The 27445-nt window shown below is 34.2% G+C and overlaps 1 protein-coding gene across 2 annotated transcripts; it reads right to left on the bottom strand.

Moving 5' to 3' along the window:
• Positions 1–596: 596 nt before the first annotated feature.
• LOC129282125 (RUN and FYVE domain-containing protein 2-like) lies at positions 597–26755 on the bottom strand. Of its 2 annotated transcripts, XM_064113553.1 has the most exons (14): positions 25685–26755; positions 19048–19230; positions 18419–18536; positions 16122–16223; positions 15403–15609; positions 13515–13659; positions 12599–12700; positions 11847–11963; positions 10423–10590; positions 9789–9886; positions 5406–5492; positions 4728–4952; positions 4126–4252; positions 597–2948 (listed from the first exon to the last, which is right to left on the bottom strand). In XM_064113553.1, exons 1-14 carry the CDS (start codon positions 25803–25805, stop codon positions 2805–2807), a joined length of 1944 nt encoding a protein of 647 aa, XP_063969623.1. In that variant the 5' UTR covers positions 25806–26755; the 3' UTR covers positions 597–2804. The 2 variants fall into 2 exon arrangements, with proteins under 2 accessions (XP_063969623.1, XP_063969626.1); XM_064113556.1 differs by lacking the exon at positions 5406–5492 and having other exon boundaries at positions 1852–2948; positions 25685–26609.
• Between the last annotated feature and the right edge of the window lie 690 nt (positions 26756–27445).

Genomic DNA, 27445 nt, shown 5'->3' with positions numbered 1-27445 from the left:
GTGAAAACTTTTTTTTCTCATGTTGTCACACCCAATAAGATAAACTTTTCAGTGATCGATTCTACATATTCAAGGGGGTGTTTCATATTTCATGAACTAAAATTGATTTTTGAAATAAATTATAAGATTCATAAAAAATGCCCCTGGTTATACCTAAAGTAAGTCCAAACTAGAATTCATATGTACCAAAGGAAGCATTGTACCTCTTATGTTTATGAATATGAAGCATATTAAAAAGTAAATAGGTAAAATAATCAATGTTTTCTATATACAACAGAGTTGCTTTAACATCAAGGCAAGTATAATCTTGGATTGATAATAATACTTATACAACTCCCAAGAAGGTTCTGTAATCTGGGGCCTGTACCACAAAACTTAGCAATGATCTTAGAACATTTTTGTACGATTGTTTCCATAGACTACAATGTGCAATCAATCGTAGAAATCAAGCGTACGATCAATCGCTATCCTTTGTGTTACAGGACCCTGATTGGTCTAAATAGGATCACATGATATTCAGCAAATTGCACTATCCTGCACTCTGATGTCATACCAAATGCACTATCTTGCTCTCTGACGTCAGAGTGCAGGATAGCGCGAGTTCTGGAATTATCTACTATAGAATTATCTAGAATTAAGATCAAAATTAATATAGCATTCGGGGCAACTCAGTAACATGGGTGAGGGGGGGGGTGTATAAAACAAAAAATGCACGCATTCTTGTGCATAGAGGACCTAAATAATGAACTCTGTGCTCGACTCGCCAAATAGATTTACCGCACTCGGTCCTGTGGACCTCGGTGCGGTATATCCATTGGCTCTTCTTGCACATCGTTCATTATTTGGCCCTGCATGCACGCGCTTACGTGCATCATTTGTATAATAATCCCCATTTGCCCATTGATATCTAGAGGATTTTTGCCATAGTATTACTATTGGGGATTCCGCTTCTCCAGAGGAAATGGGTTTAAAAAAACCCTGCTTGTGTAAGTAGGTGACCATGTGACAGACCACAAGTCCAAAATTGATTGCAAACTTTTGTTTGAAAGTCACGCAATTTACTACCTTTGTTCCAAATTCAATAAATTCCAATGGATCAGGGAAGAATAACTCGGCTCACTTATGCCACATTAGACCTTTTCCACATGGATACATCTGGAATGAGGTGAGTTTTAACTGCAACTTCCCCCAAATAATCAATCTTTCTTAACTCCTCTCCACCTGTTACTCTTACTTAAACCAAATTATTTTCAGGTTGACTTCTCCCTTTAATCCCCAAAATGTGTGTGTCTAGGCTCTGCCTTTCAGAGAAGTGAGATATTATGGAAAAAGACTGAAACCATGGGAGAGGTTTGTATAACTGCATATACTTCTAAGCCCTACAAAATTTTGTTTGGAATTCTGATCAAGCTGTTGATTGAAACTAATAAAGGCGTAATATTGAATATCAATCAAAACTCATTTTAAAAAATGTGCAGTAAAGAAGTGTCTTTTGCTAAAGTCTGGCTTACATGGTAAGAAAATCTTATCAGAAAGCCAAGAAATTGAGACAAATAATAATTGACAGGATTTACAGCTTTCTAATTGCATTTAGAGATGTGTTTTCTAATCAAAGAAATCAACAATATTTGAAAGATATCTGATCTATATATTTGTCATGTGACGCACCGATACATTACCAGTGAGAAAATGAGTCATTGGTATTTTCTTTTCTAGAAGATAACATGGTTTTAATACATCTATGTTACTTCTATGAAATATCCCCAATAATAATTTGTTTTTAAGTAAATATCATTACATGTTCATGAAATAAAATATTGTGTATACAAAAGTAATATTTTTTTTTCTTTTCTACAAAAGGCCTGTAGACTATACTGCTTTTACTTTTTAATGGTGCAATGCAAATGCAGAGGTTTACAAACTCATTATGATATATGTCATTGAATTTCAAAGCTGATAAAGCAAACATGTCTTCTTTTTCTTGTATATTGCAGCAAGAGAATGAAGTAAATTTTGTATTTTCTTTTACAAGAATCAGAGCCATGTTCAACACGGGATTTGAGCATGAATTTCACTCAGCATCTTTATCTGTCTAATTCTTCAATGTCTACATTGACAATGCATTGGAGATCGGGAAAGCTGCTACGAAATCTTGCATGCAATAAAGTCATGGACTTGAGTTTTGTTTTTATACCCATACTCAAATGGAATCTCCCGCAATATCTTTTATTTTCTCCTCATCCCATGTCTGCATTGACTAAACAATGAGAGATCCGTAAAGCCACAGTGAAATAATGCGTTTGGATATGATTTTGGTAAGATACCTATACTCAAATGAATGCTGTCACTAAGCTGCATAAAGGACGATTACAGCTACATGTATTTTCAGCAGGATCATGGATCAAAATGCTTCTTACTGGATTCTAGTTAGTTCATGCGCTTTGCAACACTGGCCCTACATGATCTGAAGCTTGCTGCAGCCATGTTGGAACTCCCAAAAATAGTGAAATTCACTTTTCTGCAATGGATTCAGAAGAAACCCAACATGGCACCCAAATGACTTCATTCAGTACAGTATTCTAGCCATCCAGTAAGTATAAGCATCAGTGGTTTGGGACAGCAATGCAAGCTGGACATATGATTCAACAGGTGCCAGGGCTTACCAATATGGCACCTCCATAGCTTCACCCGGCAAAGAGCAATACATCCAGCAAATATATGCAAAGATAATGGATAGGAATGATAGCTTCAACTTAAGACATACAGATAGCAGGCAAGACTTGACAGGGGAGAACTTCCCAGGTTCATCTCGATGTTGCAGAGTAGCGCTGCAGAAGTTCTGTGTTGCAGTTGTCGCAGACACGGACCGGTTTAGCCGATGAGGGGAGAGGCATGAGGTTGTCGGAGCAAGGACCACAGTAGATGCCGCCACAGTTTCTGCAATGGTGCTGTAAAGGAAATCAGTCCAAGATATGATTTTGTGAAAAGATCTTCTCCCATTAGAAAATACATGTAAAAATAGGGACAGACCGGGGCCCCCTCTCACAAAGAGTTACAATTAATCTCAACTGCATGGAAATCCATCCATACCATAATTTTTTCTACAGGAAATTTAAACAATATCCTTAGTAAACAAAGAGAACCACTCTGAATTTTCAAGAATATGATGAATGTATGTATATACATCATATCTAGAAAATATTTTGGACAAACATACATTTTAGATGTTGATAGCTGTCCATAGTTGTGGTTGATCGGATCGCAACTCTTTTTTTAAGACAGGGCCCAGATTTATAACTTGGGATGATTGTTTGTCAGTTGAGACCAATCAAATCCAGAAAGTCCTACATGTATCTGAATCTTGCGGGTTTTACAAAAGCACTCCGTATGCATGCACTGTAAAGACTTCTTTACCACACTGAACAGGATTTACAGAATGCGATATACATGTAAGAAAAAACATATTTCTCCATCTCTTAGTTCCTTTTTTCCCTCCCCCCCTTCACTTTTTCAGTGATCACCTGTCTGTAAAGACCATCTGTTAACCACATTTTGGTTCGTTGTCAATATTGGAGCGCAACATATTGGAACACAACACACAAGTTGTTAATACTACAGTAACACCAATGACATCAACTCCAAATCAACCAATGATTAGACAAAGTGTAAAAAGCGAGTCGAAAAAGTGGAAATTTGACTGAATGGGCAATTCAAATAAGGGACAGTTAGCTCAAGTGATGGCTGTACCAAGTGGCAATTACACCAAATTTATATCATTGTCATCCACTCACAAAAGGATCCAACTCTTTTAAAAATTTACCTTTTTTTTAATTAGGGATATTTTCTTATGCTCTACATGATGCTAAAGGAATTGGTGGTGTCACATATCTCCCAATATCTGAAATATAGATGTTTCAAAATCAACTTAATCTCTATATTTCCATATGAAACAATGATGTAATTTCCTCATTTACTATTAAAGAAACTCATTCCACAGAGTTGCTCCCATTTGTCCATGGATAGCAGAGCAGAACGCAAGGGTTTGGCACAGATGGTGAAAGATGATCAGAAAATTAGTCCATCTACTGATAGACCAAGTGAATATAAACTAGGTAGAGGACCTACCTTCCTTCTGGCAACTGAGAATGGTTTATCACAAGTCATACAGTTCTTGACGTCTTTATCATCGGCCCAAACCCTTCCTTCGGCCGACTGGACAACTTCCTTCATAGAGTCCATCCTTAGCTGAGACCTACATGTGTTTATTGCAAGAAAAGGATATTTCAGGTTTTAGTTACAACCTCTGTGATCTCTTGACCTCAATATCATTCGAGATCTCCATCATCTCAATACCAAATACAAATAGTCAAGTTTTAAGTGGGTTCCTTAAACTGTTCTTTGGCATTTGCAAAAACAACTTCCTTTAGCTATTTAATGACCTCTGTGACCTTTCATCTCTTGACTCCAAAATCTAATCAGGCCATTGTCCCTCATTACTTCCATGCATAAATCAAGTCATCACAAAATTGAAATATCTTTAGATACACAATGACCTTTTTACATTTGACAATGATACCCCCAAAACAAACTAAATCATTGTCACTCTTATGTGTATATACTTTTGAACCACATTTGAAGTTGATTCATTAAATTGTTCTTAAGGGTATTGAGAGAAAAAAAACGGAAAACATAATGCTATTGATACCATGAGAAAGAGAAGTTCTTACTCGCTAAGCTTTGATCCCATCTCGGCCAACGCCAAATCCTGTTCATGACATGTCTTGCCGAGCTCCTCGTGTTTCTCCAAGAGAGAAGCAAGCTGCTCCCTGAGGGAGACCACATCAGCCACCTCCGCCTGGAGCTGGGAGATCAGCTCTTTCTCCTGTGCAATCTCCTTTTGTAGGGTGGCCCTCCACTCTCCTTCAACTTTCAGATCGGCCGCTAGGTTGGAACTGAATAGGCGAAATGACAGTGATAAATGTGAATTGAAGTGTTAACTGTCATATAAACATAGAAATCAGCAAAGTGCTGGGTATGATTTGGAGGTAAAAAGTCTAAGTTTTATGACTACCAAATACAATTCACAGTAAAAAACCTGCATCATACTATATTAATGCTTGGTGCTGGATATAACTGGAAGAAGAGGAAAGAGGAAATGGAGAAGAAAAAGAACAAGTTTAAATGCCATACTGAACTAAAGTTTTGAATATGATAGCAAGTAATACAGATACTACAGACAATGTTTCAATATTTTGACAAGACCAGAAAATAAAATCACACACAAAAATAAAGAATGCTAGGGTGTCAATAAGCACACCTATGGTAGAAAGAATAATGCCAGAATAAATGGAAAGGAACGAGAAGACAAAAAGGTAGGTAGATATGGTAGGAAGCGAGATTCATACCACTTAATGTCCCTCTCCGCGATCTGCATCCCAAGTTTTCTGGCGGTTTCTGCGCAAGCTTGTTTATCTCGTTCCGTGTTTCGTAGTCTACAAGTTTACAAGGAGCACAAAGGGCCACATGGGGTCACAATAATGATCGTCATGCCAACCAGGGGAGTGAGTAGCACATCAAGGATGATAATTTTCAGCATAAATGATAAAAAAAGAAAGAAATAGGGAATAATGAATACAAAAAGTAAAAGAAAAAATTCTATAGATAATGCAGAAAGGCAAGGGTTTCAATCATTCTGAAACTGCTAATGTGACAAGATTTAAGCATTTCTTGAATTGCCTTTAGCATAATTGTGCAATCGTGCAAGCCCTCTTTTATTTTTTTTTTAAATACAGAAAGCTGCATGTGCATCAGGCTTTGAAGATAAACAATTTTAGAATCCAACTTATTTTAGAGTATGGATGGTGATGTAATATAATACGGTACTGAAAAATGTAATTTACATATAATTCATGAATAAAACATAAGATGCAAATAATGTACCAATAAGGGAACCTGCTTCAAAAAACTTGTTGTCACAGAGAAGTAGGGTGCTACAATTAAAAGCTCAAAGAATGTCATGTAATTTGTATAAAAAAATAACAAACTTTAAAGGGATACTCCAGGCTGAAAATGATAGAATTTGAACAGATAGAGCAAAAATCAGACGTTCCTAACACTGAAAATTTGATCAAAATCGAACGAAGAATAACAAGTTATAGCATTTTAAAGATTTGCATTGTTCCGGTGAAACAGTTCTAGGCATGTCTTCATGAATAATCAATGGGCAAACTGATGATGTCATATCCCCACTTGTTTTTTTTAAATTTTATTATAAGAAATTAGGTTTATTCAAATTGTTTCCTTCAACAACTAAAAAAAAATGGATTGCCAATGGATTTAGTGCATTAGATATTCATTGCTGCAACTTATTTCATTATAAGGGAGACATATCATTCACACATGTATGAAAAAATGAAACAATAATAATTTCATACAATAACATGAAAAAAAGGGAAAGTGGGGGTGTGACATCATCAGCCCACCTAATGAATATTCATGAAGACAAGCATATAAATGGTTTCACAATATATTGCTTAACTTTAAAATTTAATAACTTCACTATTTGTTATCAGATTTTGATGAAATTTTCAGCATTTTGCTGTGTTAATTTTACTCTATTTATTTAGATATAAGTATTTTCAGCCCAGAGTACCCCTTTAAAACAGGGCCCGGGTATAGTGGGTGATCATGCGCACAACAAGTAAACTAACTATTCTACAACAATCATTCTGTATCTATTTCATATAAGATGGATCATATACATGTAATTGAAGGTTTCTTATTGAATGCATACGTTCTCCCTGGCATTGTATGATTCGTTATATGGTCATAAACATTGGATATACCTAAAATTTCTGCATTTTTGAGTGTACGAATTCCAATAGGCCAATGTGTGCACAAAGTAACCCTGGTATTGATATTAGCTAGCAAGCATTGATATGCGACCTATAATTGCGGACAGCCTTTGTGATGCATCAATAATTGTGCTGTATGATTGCATTGAATCTGCTTTAATCAAAATTATTTCTTAGTTTTGTGTATTTAATAATGATCTAATATAACATATAGTGCATGCTTAACACCACCAAGTATACCATGAAATGAACCTTGACAGATATAATAATAACAATAGTTGATATGCAACATTTATAGTGCTTGATACAATGTTTCTATTCATACCTATATATATGTAAATGTTTCTATTCTTTATTTATATAGCGCTTAATACAAATCCCTTATCTAAAGTGTAAATGGTTTTCTACAAATATGATCAATCAGATATGCTCATGTCTGTAATATTCATAACATGGTTATGATATTTTGCTTATATATAATACTCTGTTTTACTTTTACTTATAGATAAATATCATATACTGTACATGCCTAAATTTATTTTGTCTGTATAAGTTCATTGTAACTATTTTGACCACATTACTTTGTTCTGTTGAAAATGAAATAAAATAAATTGAAAAATTGAATTGAAAAATCATAATAATTTTACAGATATCTTTCAGATATGATTATTACTTCCAACAAGCAACAGGCAAGGCTCACAGCAGGAACCTCTGATCCAATTTGTGACTGCTTCTCAAATAGATTTTGTCTAATTGCCACTTGGTCTACACTGTACTTGGTCTAATAATACCCACTTAGTCTAAAAGTTAAAGGGGAATCCAACCCAAATAAAAACTTGTTTTTATAAGGAAAAGAAAAATCAGACAAGCTGATAGGTGAAAGTTTGAACAATATTGGACAAACAACAAGAAAGTTATGAATTTTTAAAAGTTGTAAATATTGGTAATCACTATACCCATGGAGACTTCAAATTGGCCGCATATGGGATGTCATAGTGATGTAAGGCAAGGACTACTCTTCCATGTACTCCAATACATATTATGGCTAAAATGTCATTTTACCCAAAAGTTTTATTTCAAATTATATTTTTCTTTCATGAGGACATAAAACAATATACTACCTGGGTTATATTTAGATTACTGCCCCAGGGGAATGGGTACTTAGGAGAAAACCACAAATCCCTGATCATAAAGTACATGGCCTATGGGAAAGTTGTCCTTGCCCCTTGTCATAATTTACTTACCCAGTTGCTAATTTGAAATCTACATAGTATTAGTGATCTCAATTTTAAAGCAGCTATAACTTTCTTATTGCTTGTCCGATTTCTTTCAAATTTTCACCATTCTGTTTAATTTATTTTTCTCATTCCCAACACAACATGTTCTGGCCAAGGCTGGATTCCCCTTTAATTGTAAAAATAGTAGAAAAAAATAATAAAAAATACTGCTGAAGGTTTGAGAAAAATTCATCAAAGTATTAAAAAGTTATTAGAATTTCAATTACAGTGTACTTGATTTGTGAGGTCATATGCGAGCCGCATTCCTATATAGCGAATGGTAAAAAATCAATGAAATGTCATTTTCTCAGAAAATTGAAAATGGTTTTCATTGTACCTTTTGTATATCAACAGACAAATCATTTCACACCCGATCATGAATAGAAAACAAAATTAAGTCATCAGGAACCATACAAAATTTGAAATTCATGCATTTTACATTACATAACATATGGGGCAGCTGCTCGTTTATGACGTCACAAATACAAAACTTTGAACTCTAATAACTTTCTTAATCTTTAACGGATTTTCCTCAAACCTTCACCAATATTTTTTATTATTTTTTCTGCTATTTTTACAACAAAGTTTTCTTCAGGGTGAACTTCCCCTTTAAGTCTAATGCCTGGATGGTTTATTTTTCACTTTATAATCTACCTATCATTATCATTGAGCACTTTTAAATCAAGATGCGATTTTCCAATTGTTCATCTAATTATATAGATTTAGTTGTGTTATACCGAGTGAATATCAGATAAAATGGGTAAAGCTTGACTCAAAATTAAACAAAATGGTAAATGGGCTAAATTAATAGGCCTATACTTTCTTTAGAATTGAGTGGCAATCACTTACAATACTTATGATTAATTTGGAACCTGAAACTCGTTATTGCTCCTGAAAATTAATCCCATGTCTCCTATAATAGTCAAAGTGCAATTAGATTGAGTTCAGTGGTAAGGAAATATATTTCAGGGATTGGAGTTATAATCAGAGGGTGCAGCAAGAATCCTATTTTTGCAATATATTACGAATTCAAAGTTAAAATTCCATCTAAAAATTGAAAATTTATATTTGCAACTTATAGATTCATTCTAACTATTAAAGCTTAGTAGACCAATTAGTTGTAGATGACCTAGGATTGGACCATGTTGAATGACACCAAAGGGAAAGTAGACAAAGCAGGTGTAGACCAAATGACAATTTACCGGTGACACAACATATTCTCCTGCTACATTTGCTCATGCGGGTGTTTCACAAAGATTTAAGTATGACTTAGAGTTGCACTTAAATGCCTAGTTGTGTGCGGTATAAAAGGCTTGACCGCACTGGTCAGATTGTTCCATGAGGACGCGCACTATTGTGTATCAATCAATAAGATCGCGCGTTGCATATCATGTATGCATCAGCATTTAAGTTCGACTCAAAGTCATATTGAAATCTTTGTGAAACACCCCCCTGGTCTTAATATCTCACAGAGTACAGGGTTAGAGTTTGGATATTCATAATTTTTTTTTCAGAATAATGTTAATTTCAGGAATGAGTTTATTTACATGTAGCTTTGGATGTTAGGTTTTACGTTTGGCTTAATCTGCAGATATTCGATCGGAGCAATTGTCACCGGAACAAATGTCCTGGAACCAAATTTACTGTTAGGACTAACCTTTCCTCAAGCTGTTTGATGGTTTCCACCATCTGATTGGTCTTTTCTTCCAATCTTCCCACAAGTTCAGATTTGTGTTTCATTGTCTCTTCAGTGCCCTAGAGGAAAGAACAGACGGTGAACCAGTCTAGCTTGGCTATCACTTGAAAATGACTTGAAAACTCAAGAGCGATTCCATAAAATAATCAACTAATTTTTACGTCCGACTTCCATTTTCCTCCTTTGAGAGAAATAAAACTTCATATGAAAGAGAGACAGATCATTTCAGATAGTCCCAGATATGTCTAGGAAGTCAGACATATTTGAGGAAAATTGCCCTCATTTTAATCTGAATATGTGGTCATGAATTTAAAGCATGTATTAAGTTTTGGTAAATTTATAGACTATTCATTCTCAAACTTTGAATTCATTGTCAAATGAAATGAAAGAAGTTACAATAGATCAAGAGTGGTCTGAAAGAGACGATCTCATATAAGATATTTGCTAATTTATTGTGGTAATAATAATGGCAATGATGGGGGGTGATAATGATAATGATGAAGATATAATTATGATGATGATGATGATGATGATGATGAAGATGATGATGGGGATGATGATGATACTATGCTGATGATAATGACACTGTTCTTACCTGAATCTTCTTATAGAGATCAATATTAATAGATTTAATATCTTCAAGCTGTTTCCGTAGTGATATGATTGAATCCTGTTTCTCATGGATATCTTTCTCTAGTAGTCTCATTGCCATCTCCATCTCCATCTTAAGGCTTATCTGAAGCTGAAGCTCCTGTTCAACATCCTACAAAGAATATGTGAAAAAAATAATTTCTTGATGTTAAAGATAAATTTGAATTCAACAGCAAGGTGAAAAAAAATACCAAACATTTTTCACTCTTTTCAGGTTTAAATCAGCCACAATATCATTGTACAAGCAGAGCACAAAAAATGTTTATTGAGGAAACATAAAGAGAATATGTAAAGCATAATCTGCAAAACATTAACAAATCTATATTGGGGTTTTAAAGTATTGTTCATTTTGTTCATTCAAATAATATACATTCTATCATTATTATTTATCTTAATTTAATATTTTTCATTTATTCATTCATTTTTATTTATTTATTCAACTCAATTATATCATCAAAATTTTAATTCATTCTTTTGGGGAGATGGGTTAGTGATTTTTTTTAATAAAATTGATAATCTTCAACTTCTGAACTTGGCAACTTAATAACCTGTCCATCTTTCCTAATTTGCTTAAATGGAATAGTCCAGTTTTCATTTGGGTAATGGTAAATTAGGTTATAGTGTCATAGCTCAAATGTTAGAATTTAATAATGAACTTCTGAAAATAAGTTCATTGAGTTCCATCAATTCAGCAAATATGAAATATACTTTTTGTATTGATAATGATGAAACAATTATGCATATATTTTGCCTTTGTACTCATTCTAATGTAATATGGTCGAGAATAGAATCATGGATATTTCAAAATACTCGAGAGGTGATCGTATTAACGAATGAAAACAAATTGATTGTGGTACAAATAATAATGCTCATAATGATCATAAGAAAAGAGATATATTTAGCCAAATTGAGAATAGAGTTAACTTTATTTACCACAATTATGTCCAATTTAAAACATAATTATGAAATGGAAAAATATATATATGAAACAAATTTTTAAGGAAATAAGTTCAGAAAGAAAAGGTTTCGTTTCAGAATTTTTTCTGAACAGGCTGGCAATCTGTCACCTTAACAAACATAATTATTACCAATGTTTATTTTTTAGAATTATGTATCAGATCTCTTATTTTTATTGCCAAATTTGCTTTGGCTGTGACAACTTATTGATTGTATAATAAGTCTGTTTGACTATATGTCTATGTATTAGGAATTATGTATATACTTTGTTTATTTACTGATTGTCTGAAAAAATTGTAAATGTTTATACAGTGTAATTATGCTTTTTGAAAATAAAGAACCCTGTAGAAGGGGAAAAAAATTCTTTCAAGTACATACTGCAGTTTCACCAATAAATAGACTCAGACTCACCAATCTCATTTGTGTTTCTTGTTGTAATCTTTGCTTTGCTTCTGTGTACATCTCATTAAGACCATGTCTAGAAGTATTATATGTCTCTCTTTCTGTTTCTATATCTGCTTTCACCATCTGAAAAGAAAGGAAAATATGTTAACGCTGAGTAAACAGCATGATCACTGCTATTTGGAGAAGAACAAAATGTTCTTTGATGCACCTTGACACGATTACCAGTATATCTACTCCAATACCACAATTGTTCCTTGTAGGTATTTCCTTTGGCTTTTGATCTCTTTGAAGCGAAAAATAGTGTAGACCATTCCATATACAGAGTAATTTGTAACAGGACAAACACTGCTCAAACAATTCCTTACTATCTTTGTAGGGTGATGTTAATCTGTTTATTACTCATGGTTAATATGAATATTTCAAAGCATACATGTACAACAAATAAGAGAAATTAGACAAATGAAATAACAAATGAAAACAAATACAGAATAATGAAAAAGAGGGTTGTATGATAAGTCTACAGAAGAGATTTGAATAAATTTACATTGGAGGCCACATGAATAAACATGGAAAGATAGCTTTAGAATTTAGGGGAAAGGAGAGAAAATACACGATCACCATAAAGGGTTGTAGTATGGGGTCCAGGAAATAGTTCCATGTGAGCAGTAAAAAACATGACAGAGATATTTGTACAAAAAGCTTTGCCACAGGAGATGGATGGCAGTTGACCCCCCCCCCCCTTCCCACCCTGCACTTACCTCTAGTTTTCTTTCTGTATGATGTTTCAAGGTATTGTTCTCTGCTCTTATTAAATCATTATCTGCCTGTATACTAAGGATGTTATTGTTGGCCATAGCAAGCTGATCAAAGACAAGAAATATGAATTAAACAGATAGGCCCGTATTCTGAAGTCAGGTTTAACTTGGACCATGGTCCAACTATGTACTAAAATCATGGGGGCCCAACAATAAAATAGTCTGTTTATATTGTACATCTCTTATGCTTAATATTTTCTTTCCTGTTGCTTTCATAATGAAGTGAAATACTTCAAAATACTTCAATTATCATTCCCAGACAATTATGAACAATTTGAATGTCAAAGGAGTTAATAAATTTGATATGTACTGTTAATGATTTGTGCCCCAATTGGCTCTCCATAGTTAAACCACAACTTTAAACCAGGGTTTAATTTAAACCAGAGTTCAGAATACGGGCCATAACGTTGAATCAGAATTTACTCTCAGGTTCAAGTTTTTAAAGGCAATATGGGTATATGCTGTGACTATCTTAACAAAGAAAGTTTAATCAAACCTTCCATTTGATTCATCTTATCCTTTCTCTTAATTATTACATATATGATCAAAGCCAGAGCTGTAAAACTACTGTTAAAAGTTTTCTAACCAAGGATGATATTTTCCCCATATCATGTATTTATTTATAATATATATATATATACATATATATTTTTTATACTTCGGACACTCTCTTTTGTATATATCCCTCACTACCCATTTTGATATCACTCCTGTGTATTTTCCCCCATTTTAAACATTTTTTTACTTTTCTACTTAGGCAATGTCATACTTTTCACATTTAAGTTGTTTGTACGTCGCTCGGTAAACCTTTTTCTATCATTGTGCATGTGTAACTAATTGCATTGAATGGAAACCTTACCTCTCCTTTCATACTAGCATTAGTTTCTTCTAAAGCCTTGATGCGTGCATGAAGCCCTGATATCTGAGAGGTCAGATGACGATTGTGCTCTTCAAGATAGTTCTTCTGATCAAGCAATGTGGCAAGGTTGACCTTGGTTGGCACTCTGTAAATAATCATCCCATGAAATAACCGAGTAAAATGATGTGAGAGCATGTGAGAAAAAACAAAATGGACACTCTTAAAAAATCTTTTATGTTTTAAAAACAGATATAATCACATGGCTTGGAAGTACATCTAGGGTCCTGTCTCACAAAGAATTGTGATTGATCCAATCAACCTCAACTATATGTAAATCCATCAATGACATCATTTTTCCTACGGGAAATTTTGCATAATGTCCTTTTGTAAACAAAGAGGAGGACGCTGAATTGTTGAGACAACAAGTAAAGCGTGAATATACATCATATCTATCAAATATTTTGAAACAACATGTATTTTAGATGTTGGCATTGACGGCTTTCCATAGTTGTGCTTGATCGGATCAATCGCAAGACAGGGGTGGTATTCTGAGATCCATTTTATCTCAGATAAAATAAAATATTTTATCTCCGTTAAAATCAGTGAGATAAAATACCCTTAAAATCTCTCCGAATTGGTATTCTGAGAACAATTTTATCTCTGTAAGACACACCTATTTTTTAATCAATATCCAATTAGAAACGTGCTTTTATAGCTCTCTCATATCACTCAACCAATGGAAATCCATTCCGCCAGGAGGTGTGGCGAAGGAGTGAGATTGCGTCAATTTATTGACTTCAATACGCTTGAACTATACGCTTGCGCGTCTTTACAGAGATTTCTTTTTAACAAAAATGGCAATACTCTCATCTTTTCGAGGTCTATATCGCATCTTTTCAAGCATCATTTCAAAGACAATATTAGTCAAGAAAAGTCTTATGAAATGCTTCCTGATTGTACAGGAATAACTTTAAGGTGTTGTTCTCAATGAATAATTATTTTTCTTAATATTCATGCGATTATTTGGAGTTAATTCACCTAGAAATATTGACGAAATCAACGTCGCGGAGATAAAATAGCCCCTACCCTCTTTCAAGTTTATTTTATTTTTTCTTCAAAGTAACTTGGGCGCAAGCACATCACCCGCATTGCAATGGCCAGATACGCGATGGGTACATTGTATGTCTACGCAGCCACTGCTCTGTTGCGTATCATCATAGATACGCAAGATAAAATTTATACGCAAGATAAACTGAGAGATAAAATGTCATCTCAGAATACCAATTTCATTTTAAGAGATAAAATAAAATATTTTAAAGATAAAATGACCTCAGAATACCGCCCCTGGGCATTATACATGAAGATATAAATATACTGCACGATGAGGCACAATATCTGATGTTAAGGCAACTCTAATAAGTCACATACATATTTATTTTTATCCAGACATGCAACTAGAATTTGATTGCATTTTCTTACAAATAAAAGCCCTTTATTCAACTACGATACCACTGAAATAGCATGAAACTTATTTTTTCTCTTGTCAACAAAGAGAAAATGAGGCAAAAAATATCAAAGAGAATGTGTCATGGCTTTCCATATGCATATATTTCAGCTTCAGTCCCATATGTTCAATTTCCCGCTGGTGATCTTGAGAAGACTCCATTACAGTATGAACTTTATTCCAATTAAAGAGAAATAAGAGGCATTAAAATTTGTAATTCAATTTATTTGTTCATTTCACCATTCCTTTTAATTTTGGCTATGTTCAGTTCAGTTTATGTCACATTTTGTAATTGCATTTATACATTTATGTCTTTTTTTATGCAATTGTGAAGTAAAATGAATTCAAGCTATTGCAAGTACTGTCCCATATGTGTAATCTTACGTTGGGGATCCAGACGATGCTTCCATAGGTTTATCAAGGTAGTTGCCATCTTTAAAGTACATGCTGAAGTCGATGACAGATGGCGCGGAGTCGAGGTCATCGCCCTTTAGACAGAAGTTACAGTCGATTGCATTGAGACCGACAAGGAGACCGGCGATGACCATGGCTTCCTCTTCCATCACTAAAGCTGTGGGCTCGTACCATTCACTGAAAGATTCAGAAGACTTTCATCATCATCCACTAACATTATTACACAAGAATGTCATTTTTTGTATAAAGACAAGATAATTTCAGTGCAAGGTTGACAAAAATATTTTGTTTTGAAGATATCTAATAAAAAGATTCTGACTTCATACAAGGAACCACAACTTTTTTTTAACTAATTGCTATTCAAAATGCATTCACAGTTCATTGAATGCTATGAAGAAGTTGCTTGATTATGAGATCAACAAGTGCAGGGCTGCCAACTTTAATACATTATATTTAAATGAGAATTTAATGAAAACATAAGGCCAGTAAAACAAACATTTTCAAACAATTAAAAATTTGAAGAAAAAAACCTAGTAAACTCTTGGCCCAGTTACTGGTCAATCATTTTATACACAAAATATGCATACAATAACCTTTAATAATTGGTTATTACTTTACATTTAATTCATGTGTAAATGCTTATCTGCAGTGCTAGCCCTGTATGCCCTTTCCCTTTGTGTTTTACTCACCTTAATAAATGTTTAGATTCAATGAGTGCCTTGAAATAATCAGCTAATTTCTTCTGCATCATTGCCAGTCTCAACCAAGCTCTTCCTCTCCCTAAACTAGTTCTAGTAAATGAAAAAAAAAGGAAAACAGAATGTATAGTGATGCATTGATGAATTTAAAAGATTATTTATGCAATATAATAATAACAATAATGAAAAAGCATTTGGTTCTATATCTGTGGTTATAATGATACTCTAATTTGTTATTTTCTTATAAAGAAAGGAAATGTAGTAATAGAACACATTTTTAAAGCATAAAATACATTTTTTTCAATTAATCTGTTATATATATTCAGCAATTTCACATGCTGCTGAATCAGAGACTTTGATTTCTTTTGATAATGAAAGAGTACAGACAAGGATCTTCCATGATGAAATTGTCAACAGCTAAACAACCATAGAAATTTAAGGCAATAACATAACTTATACATATACACTCTCAATATGATTATTTCCATAAACACAATAACAAAAAGAGAATATAGGAGAAAACACTTACAGAAAAAAAAAGCTGTGAAGTACATCTACATATACTTTAACAGCAAACAATTAATATTCTTCTTTAATCATTTTAAACATGAAGGCTTTTATATGCGAGTGAATAAAAGCAGTGAACTACTAGCTTTCTTCAATCCCCTGTAATCGGAGGCAGCGTAGCTCAGTCGGTTAGAGCGCATGTTTCGGATAAGATTGTAGATCTCAACGTGAGGGGTTTGAGTCCCGCTCATGCCGAAACGCGTCTAACAAAAAATCTGATGCTATAGCGTTGTGTGTTAGCTTGCCTCACCACTGTATTCAGTGCAGGTGTGAATGCAGTTGGAAAACACTCCGTCCATCGGAAAGGACGCAAATGTTGGTCCTGTGTATAGGAGAGTCACAACCTATGCGCGTTAAAACCAATGCACTATTCGTCAAAGAGTAGGGTGTTCACCCTGTGTATTGCACCTGCCGCCCCCCGGTACTACAATACAGCAAGAATCTTCAGGATTGAAGGAGGCAGTCAGTGTAGCTTGAAGAACTTGAAGAACTAATAAAGACCTGACTCTAGAAGTAAGGAAAAGTCAAGACCCATTTTCTCAAAGTAATTAAAGAGTAATTTCCCAATTGATTATCGTCAAAACAAGCTTGATAGGGATTTGATGAATGCCCTAATGCAATATCATATCACTAGTGAGTTGTTATTGATGATGCTCTAATGATGGGTGGCATGAAAATGCACATTCCTAATTACAGTCTGATCAAACTTTAATGAATATTGGAGTAATTAGTTGGACGGAATCAACCCTCTTCTGGGGGCCAGTTGCACAAAGAGTTGCAATCAAACACAAATCTGGAAATCAATTGCAACTTGATCTTCAACCAATCAGAAGTGTGTATTTTGATCTTAGTGATTGATTTTTAAAATTTTAGTTTGAATGCAACTCTTTCTGTATCATCTTATGCCTGTTTCACATCTGAAATAATACCTGAGCAATTTGAAAGAAAGAATCTATGAATTCAGCTTTTTCTATAAATTTGTCAGTCTGTCATTAACTCATGGATAAGCTTTTAGAACAGTGTGATCCTTGTATCAATATTATAACTGATGAATTTTAAGTCAATGGATTACTTAACCCTGCAAGGGTTCCTCTTTCAGATGAGCTAATTGTCTAAAATTTTGATTTGTGAAACAATTGTGAAACAGAAATGAGTATTTTGAATTATTATAGAGAACTTTACACGGTGAATTTAATATGAGTTCTGAGGTAGATGCTAACATTAGGAACATACAGGTATACTTCAAAATGTGTAAATAATGAAAAATGTATCAACATAATTTGATGTTCAACAATAGAGACTGGCTATTATAAAATGAATATGTATAACTTGCATTTTCCAAAGACCCCAGCCTGCATATAAACAGGCTCAGTCTCCTACAGGTCATCATCTCAATATTCTTTTCTTCTTTTCTACCTGACAATCATCTTCGCTTAATCATTTACAAGTCTATATTTTCATTGATAATATTATCCTGGATAATTTTGTTTGTCACTGTCTTTATTTCATTCTGTATGATAACATAAATTTATATATACATGTAAGTAATCTATGTCATTCATACATCATTGATGTTAACACATTTTTTTTTTTAATGTGAGCAAAACAAATTTCTACACTGTGAATGATAAAATGGTAATGAATTGAATAGCATAGGTTTTTCAATGAATCTATCACCACTCCAATGATAATTTGTAGAACAGCTGATAAAAGAAACTTACTTGATTCCAGGAAGATTCCTCACACTGTCAATAATTTCTGAGAAGTCTGGAAGGGATTTCTCCAACGACTCCACAGCGTTCCAGAACGAACGTTTCTTCTCCAGGAATGTCTTCTTACCTGAAAATGTTTCAATTAACCACAATATTGTAGTTTGATTGTATGAAAATCAGATCAAAATCAAATTCACTGCATATACAAAATCAACATGTTTAATATAATCACAAAACAAGTGGAATACCAGTGGCAGTCTCGCCTGCATTACACGATTCGATATAGCAGCATTCGTAGCTTACCAGCAAGTTACATTTCTAAGACACTTCAAATTATTCTTTCATCTTTATTCTTGGCTTTTTTTAAAATACTGTTAAAAAAATCATTAAAATAGTAATAAACCATGTATATCTTGCAGAAAGATCACAAAATTAACTGGTCCCCTTAAATTCTAGAGAACTAAACATAAGAATAAAAGCATGCTCCAGAACTCTCCAAATCATGGTCCAGACCAAAGAAGTTTATTCCAACGAACTCAATTGAAATTACAAAGCAGAGAAAACACACATGTAAATGTAAACATGTAAACACACAGATAAATGAGGTCACAACTATATATAATCATATTACCACTGACCTTTGACCCCATGGTTCATAACATGCTCCATGACGACAAAGAATTGTTGAAGAGGAACATAATCATCATCCAGTATCCTAGCTTCCTCCATGGCTGATTCTATCAAAGTCTTGATACACAACTTAGCAACGTTGAGAAGATTGGCTCTTTCAACCAACACTGGATTCTTGATAACACTGTCATCTGAAAAAGAAAAAAAAGAAGTTTGAAATGATTTATATTTCCAATACTTCAAATTATAAAGTTTTCTTTTTATGTTATATCATCTAGTGTTGTGGACTCTTCCATTGCTGATTCTATCAAAGTCTTGATACACAGCTTAGCAACATTGAGAAGATTGGCCCTTTCAACCAACACTGGATTCTTGATGACACTATCGTCTGAAAATATATAAAGGGGTGAAAATTTACAACAATGTTTGGATAATCTCATACTTCAAATAATAAAGAAATTACAATTAAGATGATATATCATTGCATATTTTGGTAAATTTTACAACTCAATATCTTTCATAATCCAATTTTGTAGAAACTTTCATATCTGCTTCTCTGATTTTTCACCTTTTATTGTCCATTTCAAACAACTTTTTCACTTTGTTTGGATTCCCACGCTTAAATATCTTCCAATAACCTATATCAATATTTAAACAAACACAATAATGCAGAAGAGAAAAATATCTTTGAATTTTCATCAGATGCCTTTTAATTTTTAGATTACATACATGCACTAAACATGGGTTGGTTATAAAAATTAATAATCAGTTCTCAGAGATAATGAATAGTCTCTCTGCATGAGGAAGATTTGTATCAATTTTGTACAAGTTTGAAAATTAAGAATGATCTATGAAAAACAAACATTGATTGACTCAGTGGCCCGTATTCTGAAGTCAGGTTTAACTTAGACCATGGTCTAACTCTGTGCTAAAATTATGGGAAGCCAAAAGTGTCAAAATTTTTATTACATTGTATATTTCTTATGTTTACTGTGCTCTTTCCTGATTCATAGATGGTGAAGACAATCATCTATTTATACTTCCTAGACAATTACGAATGATTTGAGAGTCAAATGAGCTGAAATATTATATCTCTACTGTTAGTGATTTATGTAACAATTGGCTATCCACACTTAAATCACAACTTTAAACCGGAGTTTAAGTTAAACCCGACTTCAGAATACGGACCAGTGTAACTTAAAATGACAAATATTCATGAAAAAATACTACCCTTTAAATTTTCAAAACACACGCTCATTTATACATTGCATTTTGAGAATACCATATGGTGACATTTGCACAGAGACTGAGTGCGATCTATATAGTGGCAATCACACATTTCTACTCAGTTAAAACATACAAAAGTGTAGAATCTTCCATGATCCTGAAATCACATTGTCACATGAATTGAAATGCAAAACCAATGAGCAGAAAAGAAAACGCCCTTTAGGTGAGCAACTGTATAATATTCTTGGAGTGCATGCCATATGGGAACATTCGTGCATCTCATGAATTTTTGAGCAACGTAGCATTATGTGATGTTTCTACCTCGGCCAAGGCCCCCCTCCGCTTTCAGTGGAGATTCATTGTAAATGTGGCAGGTGACACACAACATGAAAAACAACTCCAGGGTACAGATGTTTTTAAAGGTTCCTCAGCCTGTTTCTTTGAAAACTTGAGGGATGAATTTGAATGATCAATAATTCTTGGACCATTGCTTTCTTTCTTCATTTGAAAGAGTTCTCTGGGATATTTGACAGCTTTGATGGTGTCTGTGCAGTATGACTCTTTTTAGTGTTCAACAATTTTCCACTTTTAAACCCCCTCAATGCTATCATCTATTGTAATACTATTTTTTTTTAATCCATACAAAAAATCACAACATTCCATGATAACTACTACTGGCACCATTATCATCATCATTGCTATTATCATCAAAACCACCAACAACACTACTATCACCACCATCAGCAACACCACTATCACTACCAACACCACCATCACCACTTAAACATAATTACTAGTAACACCAGTAATATGGTTACATGTATCTTCGTCATTGATTATCAATATCATCAATATCATCATCATCATCATCACTAGTATCATCACCATCATCATCATCATCATCATCACCACCACCACCGCCACCACCACCACTACCAACACAATCATCATTCACCATCTTTATCATCATCTTCTTCATCATCACCACCACCACCTCCACCACCATCATCTACATCATCATCTTTATCATAACTATCATCATCATCATCATTTTCATCATCATCACCACCACCACCATCATCATCATCACCACCATCATCAGCATCACCACCATAACCACCACCACCACCATAATCATCATCTTTTTTATCATAACCATTATTATTATTTCAATTTCAATAACATTACATATTACGCTATCCCATGAAGATATGAAATCACTGAACAAATGGAAGCTTACAGTCTAAACTCTCCTCATCACCAGTCTACATTAAAACCCTAAAGCTTATTGAAGTCTTCCGACACAGAAGAGACGATTCTGATTTGATAATGCTTTGCATATCACAGGGGTGCGCCCTTGGGGAAAACCAATTAGCGCTGACATTGATCAATTCAAAGAAGTACACAGACATGCACAGATGCACAGTACATGTATGTGTATTAGTATAAGGAGAGGGAATTTTGTCTGCTGATTTTACTGGGAATACATGTATATACTACAATGTACACAATGTACACATTAATGTTTTATTTAGTTTATACATGTTATCAACGTTTCATCATTTTGTCTTAAATGGCTAGATTTGTACACAATGTTCAGATGGAGAAATCATTAAATAGGGGATAAAAAGACAAACAAAATGTCAATGTACATGTAGGAAAAATTAATTTGTTCATAATTCAAATACAATTCTCATTTTGTTATGATAAAAAAGTGAGTACTTCATATGGTTTAAGTTAACTCATATGTCTGTTATAGTGTCAAAATTAACTGTAGCAGGGTAGTCAATAACTATCTATTGCACCAGTGAACAGAGAAAAATAGGAAAAATGTAAAAGTTTCATTAAAATGGAGAAAAGCAAATCACACCCTATCCCATCTGCAAAGTGTCCACCTATTGGGATCAAGTGGCATTGTCATGATTTGAAATGGTTTTATACATTCATACAAATGTACATTTCATATTCATTTGTACAAATGTCAGTGAACATATGGAGAACATTCGGACATGGACAGTGCAGTGTGGGACGCTACGGATGTGTGTGAATTTCCAATGAGCGGTCTCTTCCCTCAAACAAGGCCTCAGAGTCGTGGCATGGCAGGGCGTCGGTGGCGACCACGTCTTATAGTTAATGTCTCACTGGCCCACTCTCTTGGTTAAAGGAACGCACTTATCGGGTTGCATGAAATGGTCCCTTGCGTCCCAGGACTATGAATATTTATAAATAACTTCTCTAATTAACTGAAATCACTCACTAAATCTATCATGCAGTACTACAATCACATGTAGGAGTATAAAGACTTTATTCCCTTTGACAGATCTATTTCAATTTTTAAATTTTTAAACTGTAATCATAAATATAATATTACTCATGAGGGATGAAAGAGTTAAATCAAGTATCTGATTTATGATAAATCCTCTGATTTAGCTAGAAATTGATGATGTACATATACATACATTATCAATGTATAGTCTTTTTGTCATGTACGATGTATGATATTATGTATGTATATGAACACTGACATTGGTACTGTAATATACTGTAATAATATTAAGAGCGACAAGTTACTAACAAGACTTGCCATGGAATAAAAGATACAGTAGTTGGTATACATGTACAGATATACATGTACACACATGGGTGTATGAGTGTACTGTACAAGTACAGAATATTCATGCCCTTCAGAAAGAGGACAAAAATATCTGTAACCCCTGAAGTGAAATATCCCCCTTATCATCTAAATTGAAAATTCAAACAGTGCCATTCCATCATAACTACTCATAACCAACAAGATTTGCTTGTAAATGACAAAAGCACAAGTTTTATGAATGAATAACATCCTCAAAGGGAGGTCCGAAGTCACAACCTAATTGCAAAATCTTGTTAGGGCAATCAAGTGCTCTCACTGTCAAAATAGTGCATGAAAGTACATTATAAAAGAGGTTGCTTCATTGAGTTATTTTTTTTGTAATCTTGAAAGATAAATTAACTTTCAGCTAATCAGATGCCAAGATTTCACGACACGTTTTATAAAGCAAGGCCCAATAACAGCTGAGATTCAGGAATAAGGGGTATACATCACTTTACATTACGGTACAAACTTATCCCTGGTTACAGAATTAAATTCAACATTCAAAAGTAAAGGGTTTATAATATATGAGCACTATTAGCAATATTACTAATGTAGTGATTTACATGCATTTGTACCAAACACAAAAGCCCAAATTCACAAAGGTGGTTTTGAAAACCCACGGCTGAGTGCATGGTTTTTGCAGATTTCCTGTACAAATTACGCTTAATTTAGCGCATATCGGGCCCGTTTATATTTATAAAAAATGTCCAATGCTGATGCACGCTTTTGTCACAGTGTGCCAAATTGACGCCTGTTACCATGGTTAGATACGCTATTTTATTCATGAGTCCACTGATTGAAGAGTACCCTCATTAATTCAAAACAGTGGACTCGTGAATAAAATAGCATGGATAACCACGGCAACAAGCGTCAATTTGGCGCACTGTGACAAAAGCGTGCATCAGCATTTTTTAATTTACACGGTAAAATAAGCGTAATTTATACAGGAAATCTGCATAAACCATGGACTCAACCTTGGGTTTTAAAAACCACCTTTGTGAATTCGGGCAAATATGTATTGAATTCAATACATGCAGGCTGTGATTGAAGCAGCTCTCAACTTGTATGGTACATGTTTTGATGATTATCCAAATCAAATAAAAAAGATAATGAATGCAGAATGTGCGGTGCCTTTAACATTTTCCCTCTTGTCGTTCCTCATTTCCCCCTCTTCTGCCTTGATGATGTCACAACTTGATGGATGGGTTACCATGGTAACATACTCTTTCCCCCCCTCATGCATCCCAAATGATCCTAATAAATTACTAGGTCCGGTTTTCTGCATTTGATGCATTGTCTGGGAGTAAATTGATGGAGCCGAGCGCGAGGCACTCCTCTAGATTAGCTGAATAGCCAAAGCTAATGTTTCGAATCACATTTCATGCTAGTATTTCCACTTTTCCACATTAATTTTCAATTAATCCTGTACCTTGCAATTTATTCTCTGATGCCGTGTGCAGTGGGGGTGAAGAATTTCAAAATGATCTCTCTCTCTGTCTTTCATTTTTCTCTCTTGCAGTCATCTTTTCTATCTATCAATCCTCATCATCTATATGTAGTTTATATGCACTGATTTAATTCATCTTTTACATCTTACAATCAACATTAATGCTTTACTTTTTTAATCTTAATACATGTATCTAGTATCTTATCAAATCATCCGACTCTGTTTTCCCCATTCAAGCTCTCTCTCTCTCTTTATTTTCATGTGTATCTGTAAGTCTCTACTTCTCCCCCTATCTCTCCCCACTATCTATATTTTCCCTGTATGTACTGGTCTGCCTGGCTGCACTTTTTTCCTCTGTTTCTCAATCTAGCCCCTTCCTACACTCCTTTCACAGTAAATCTATTAGCTGCTTGATGTATGTGATTTAAAAAACACAACAATATTTAACAATGAATTAATTTTCAAGGAACTTCCAGTCTCTTAGTTCTCTTTCTCTAATTTTCTTGTCTTTTTTTCAATGGATTCCCTACTTATATAAAAAAAACATGTTCCCTTGATCCAATGTTGATTAGTATAAAAATCAACCAGAAATTTGCAAAAATATCAATTAGAATGGAGTAGATTATACTCGCGTTTCATGAGATACGATATTCTAAGCATTACCAACACCTTTCGAATTCCAGGACCTATTGCATAAAACTTACTATAATGGTATCTATTATAAAACTCCTTGTTAGCTATTTGTACACAAGAAAATCAAAATTGAGTAGACTCTACTAAAAAATGGGGGCTGAATGCGAAACCATCCAAATGTACCATTGCACAGTTAGTAATATTACAATATGATTTAAAAAATTACACTTTATTCATAAAAATATGAGTTTTTTAATATCTTTTTGTGAAAAATACAGATTATAATGTGAAATTTAGGGAAATTAGATTTAGATGGAGGTTGACTGAGTAATAGAGGTATAAACTCAACGTTGTGATCTCGTGGGGTCTAAAAATGCAAAATTATAGTTATTGTGCATTTCTCAAGGCTTTATGGGTGAAATTTCACGCTTGATAGCAAAAATCAAGCATATGAACCCATTTTAATTTCTGCGTATTTGGAATATTTAGGTGCTAAAGTAACTCTGCAAAATTCCGTGAAAATGACATGGATTTAATCTTAACTGTGGAACTCACACTTCCCTGCACCTACTAATGCTCACTACTGAATTTGGGAAACTTCTTTAAAAATAGGCTTCATTAAAGAGAGCCCAATTCTCCTGTAATATATGAGTTTACCGGTAAATAAAATCTCTGATTTTGAATAAGATTGTTTCTGATTTACCTTCTTCAGCAGGGGACTGTAGTTGGGGGGACAGGTTAAGATCACCAAGCTCTCGAAGGCATAACCACTCCCCATCCACAGACACACGGAAGTTACACAGGTAAAGAGTTTCGGCCGTCATATTGCTCTCAAACAACGTCACCACAAACTTTCTTCAGTTAAAGAATATCTCAGTCCAACCAAAGAGTCCACTTGGGGTGAAATGTTTATGCTCAAGAACTTTTCAATCTGGCTATTAAGGAAATGCTTCTATGACCCAGTTCTGCAGTATGTTTCAGCTCACAGGGTGTTTTGTCTATGTATGTTCACAGTTCAAACAGTTCCCAAGACAAGAGTACTTTATTTGCATCGTCAGCCTATCAAAGAAGAGAAGGCTCATTAATTCTGCTTTGGCACCACTTTAGCTAACCTCTGCACTCCTAGGAGAGAAAGTCACAACTGAGCACCACAGTAGTAGAGTGCAGCTCATAAAAGTAACTTACAAAGCTTTATAGTAAAATACAAAGATGAAGTCAAGAAGGTGTAACTGAGTATTACTACAAATGAAGACAACGGCTGTCACATCCAAGTAATTTGAACACTAAATAGAGTCACTAAACACGTCAAAGCTTCTTGGTAAACTATCAGTTCGCCTCACATCCGCAAACCTTGAAGAAATCTCTCTATCCTCAGCACCCTCTCATCAACTTCAAGCAAAGCTTTTTCAGCGAAGCCAATTCTAACAGATGTTAGGAGGCATCACCAGTGAGACACCACTATCATCTACCAAGAAAGCACTGAAAGAGGCATCCACTAGATGCAAAAGAGCATCTCCTGGTTGGATGGGTGAAATTTCTCAGGTACCTGGCGCATCCTTTCCTGTAAAAACTAGCACATGACCAACACCTTCATCCCATATGGCCATGTGTGCAGACGTCGGATGAAATGGCGGGAAAAAAGGAATGCCTCACTGAGTGCACCACCCAGCACTCTCCCCATACACACAGAGATACACATTGTATAGTGTATACGGAGAGTTACTTAATATTGATTACTTTCCTAGCGCCATTCCATCTTCTCATCCACACATCTGATTTAATGGGTTTTAGGAGAATTTCAAAGGATGGGGCCGGTATATCCGATATCAAAATCCTGGAATTTAAAGGGATACTCCAGGCTAAACATAATTTGAGTTGGACAGATTAAAGGAAAATCAGACAAACTAAACACTGAAAATTTGATCAAAATCGGAATAATAAAGGAATAATAAATTTATGGCATTTTAAAGATTTGAATTATTTCAGTGAAACAGTTCTAGGCATGTCTTCATGAATATGCAATGAGCAAACTGATGATGTCATATCCCCAATTGTTCTTTTGTATTTTATGACATGAAATTATTTTTTTTAGATTTCTCCAAAAACTTTTAAAATGGATTAATTAATGCATTCAACATTCATTCCGACAACAAAATTCTATTATACATGAAATACAATTCACACATGTATGAAAAAATGAAATAATAATGATTTCATTAAAAAAAGGAAAGTGGGGAAGTGACATCATCAGCCCACCTAATGGATATTCATAACGCCGTGCATATGAATATTGCTAAATTTAAAATGTAACTTTGTTATTTGTTACCAGATTTTGATGAAATTTTGCAGCATTTTCCTAAGTGAATTTTAGATATATTTACATGTAATTATAATTATTTTCAGCTCAAAGTACCCCTTTAGTGTGTCATTTTTGTATAGCATTTTATGAATTTATTTTCTTGAA

This window comes from Lytechinus pictus, chromosome 18 (assembly GCF_037042905.1).
Source record: "Lytechinus pictus isolate F3 Inbred chromosome 18, Lp3.0, whole genome shotgun sequence".
In the NCBI taxonomy this organism is placed as follows: Eukaryota; Metazoa; Echinodermata; class Echinoidea; order Temnopleuroida; family Toxopneustidae; genus Lytechinus; species Lytechinus pictus.
This window is presented reverse-complemented; position numbering and strand designations above follow the sequence as displayed.

What these genes read in the sequence shown, in the direction of transcription:
- LOC129282125 (XM_064113553.1), bottom strand. Translation starts at nt 25,805, where the DNA reads ATGACGGCCGAAACTCTTTACCTGTGTAACTTCCGTGTGTCTGTGGAT. An exon ending in GCATCGTCTGGATCCCCAAC is followed by an intron (nt 13,660 to 15,402) that starts GTAAGATTACAC and finishes GATTATTTACAG; the next exon opens with AGTGCCAACCAAGGTCAACC. An exon ending in GCGGAGAGGGACATTAAGTG is followed by an intron (nt 4,953 to 5,405) that starts GTATGAATCTCG and finishes TCGCCTATTCAG; the next exon opens with TTCCAACCTAGCGGCCGATC.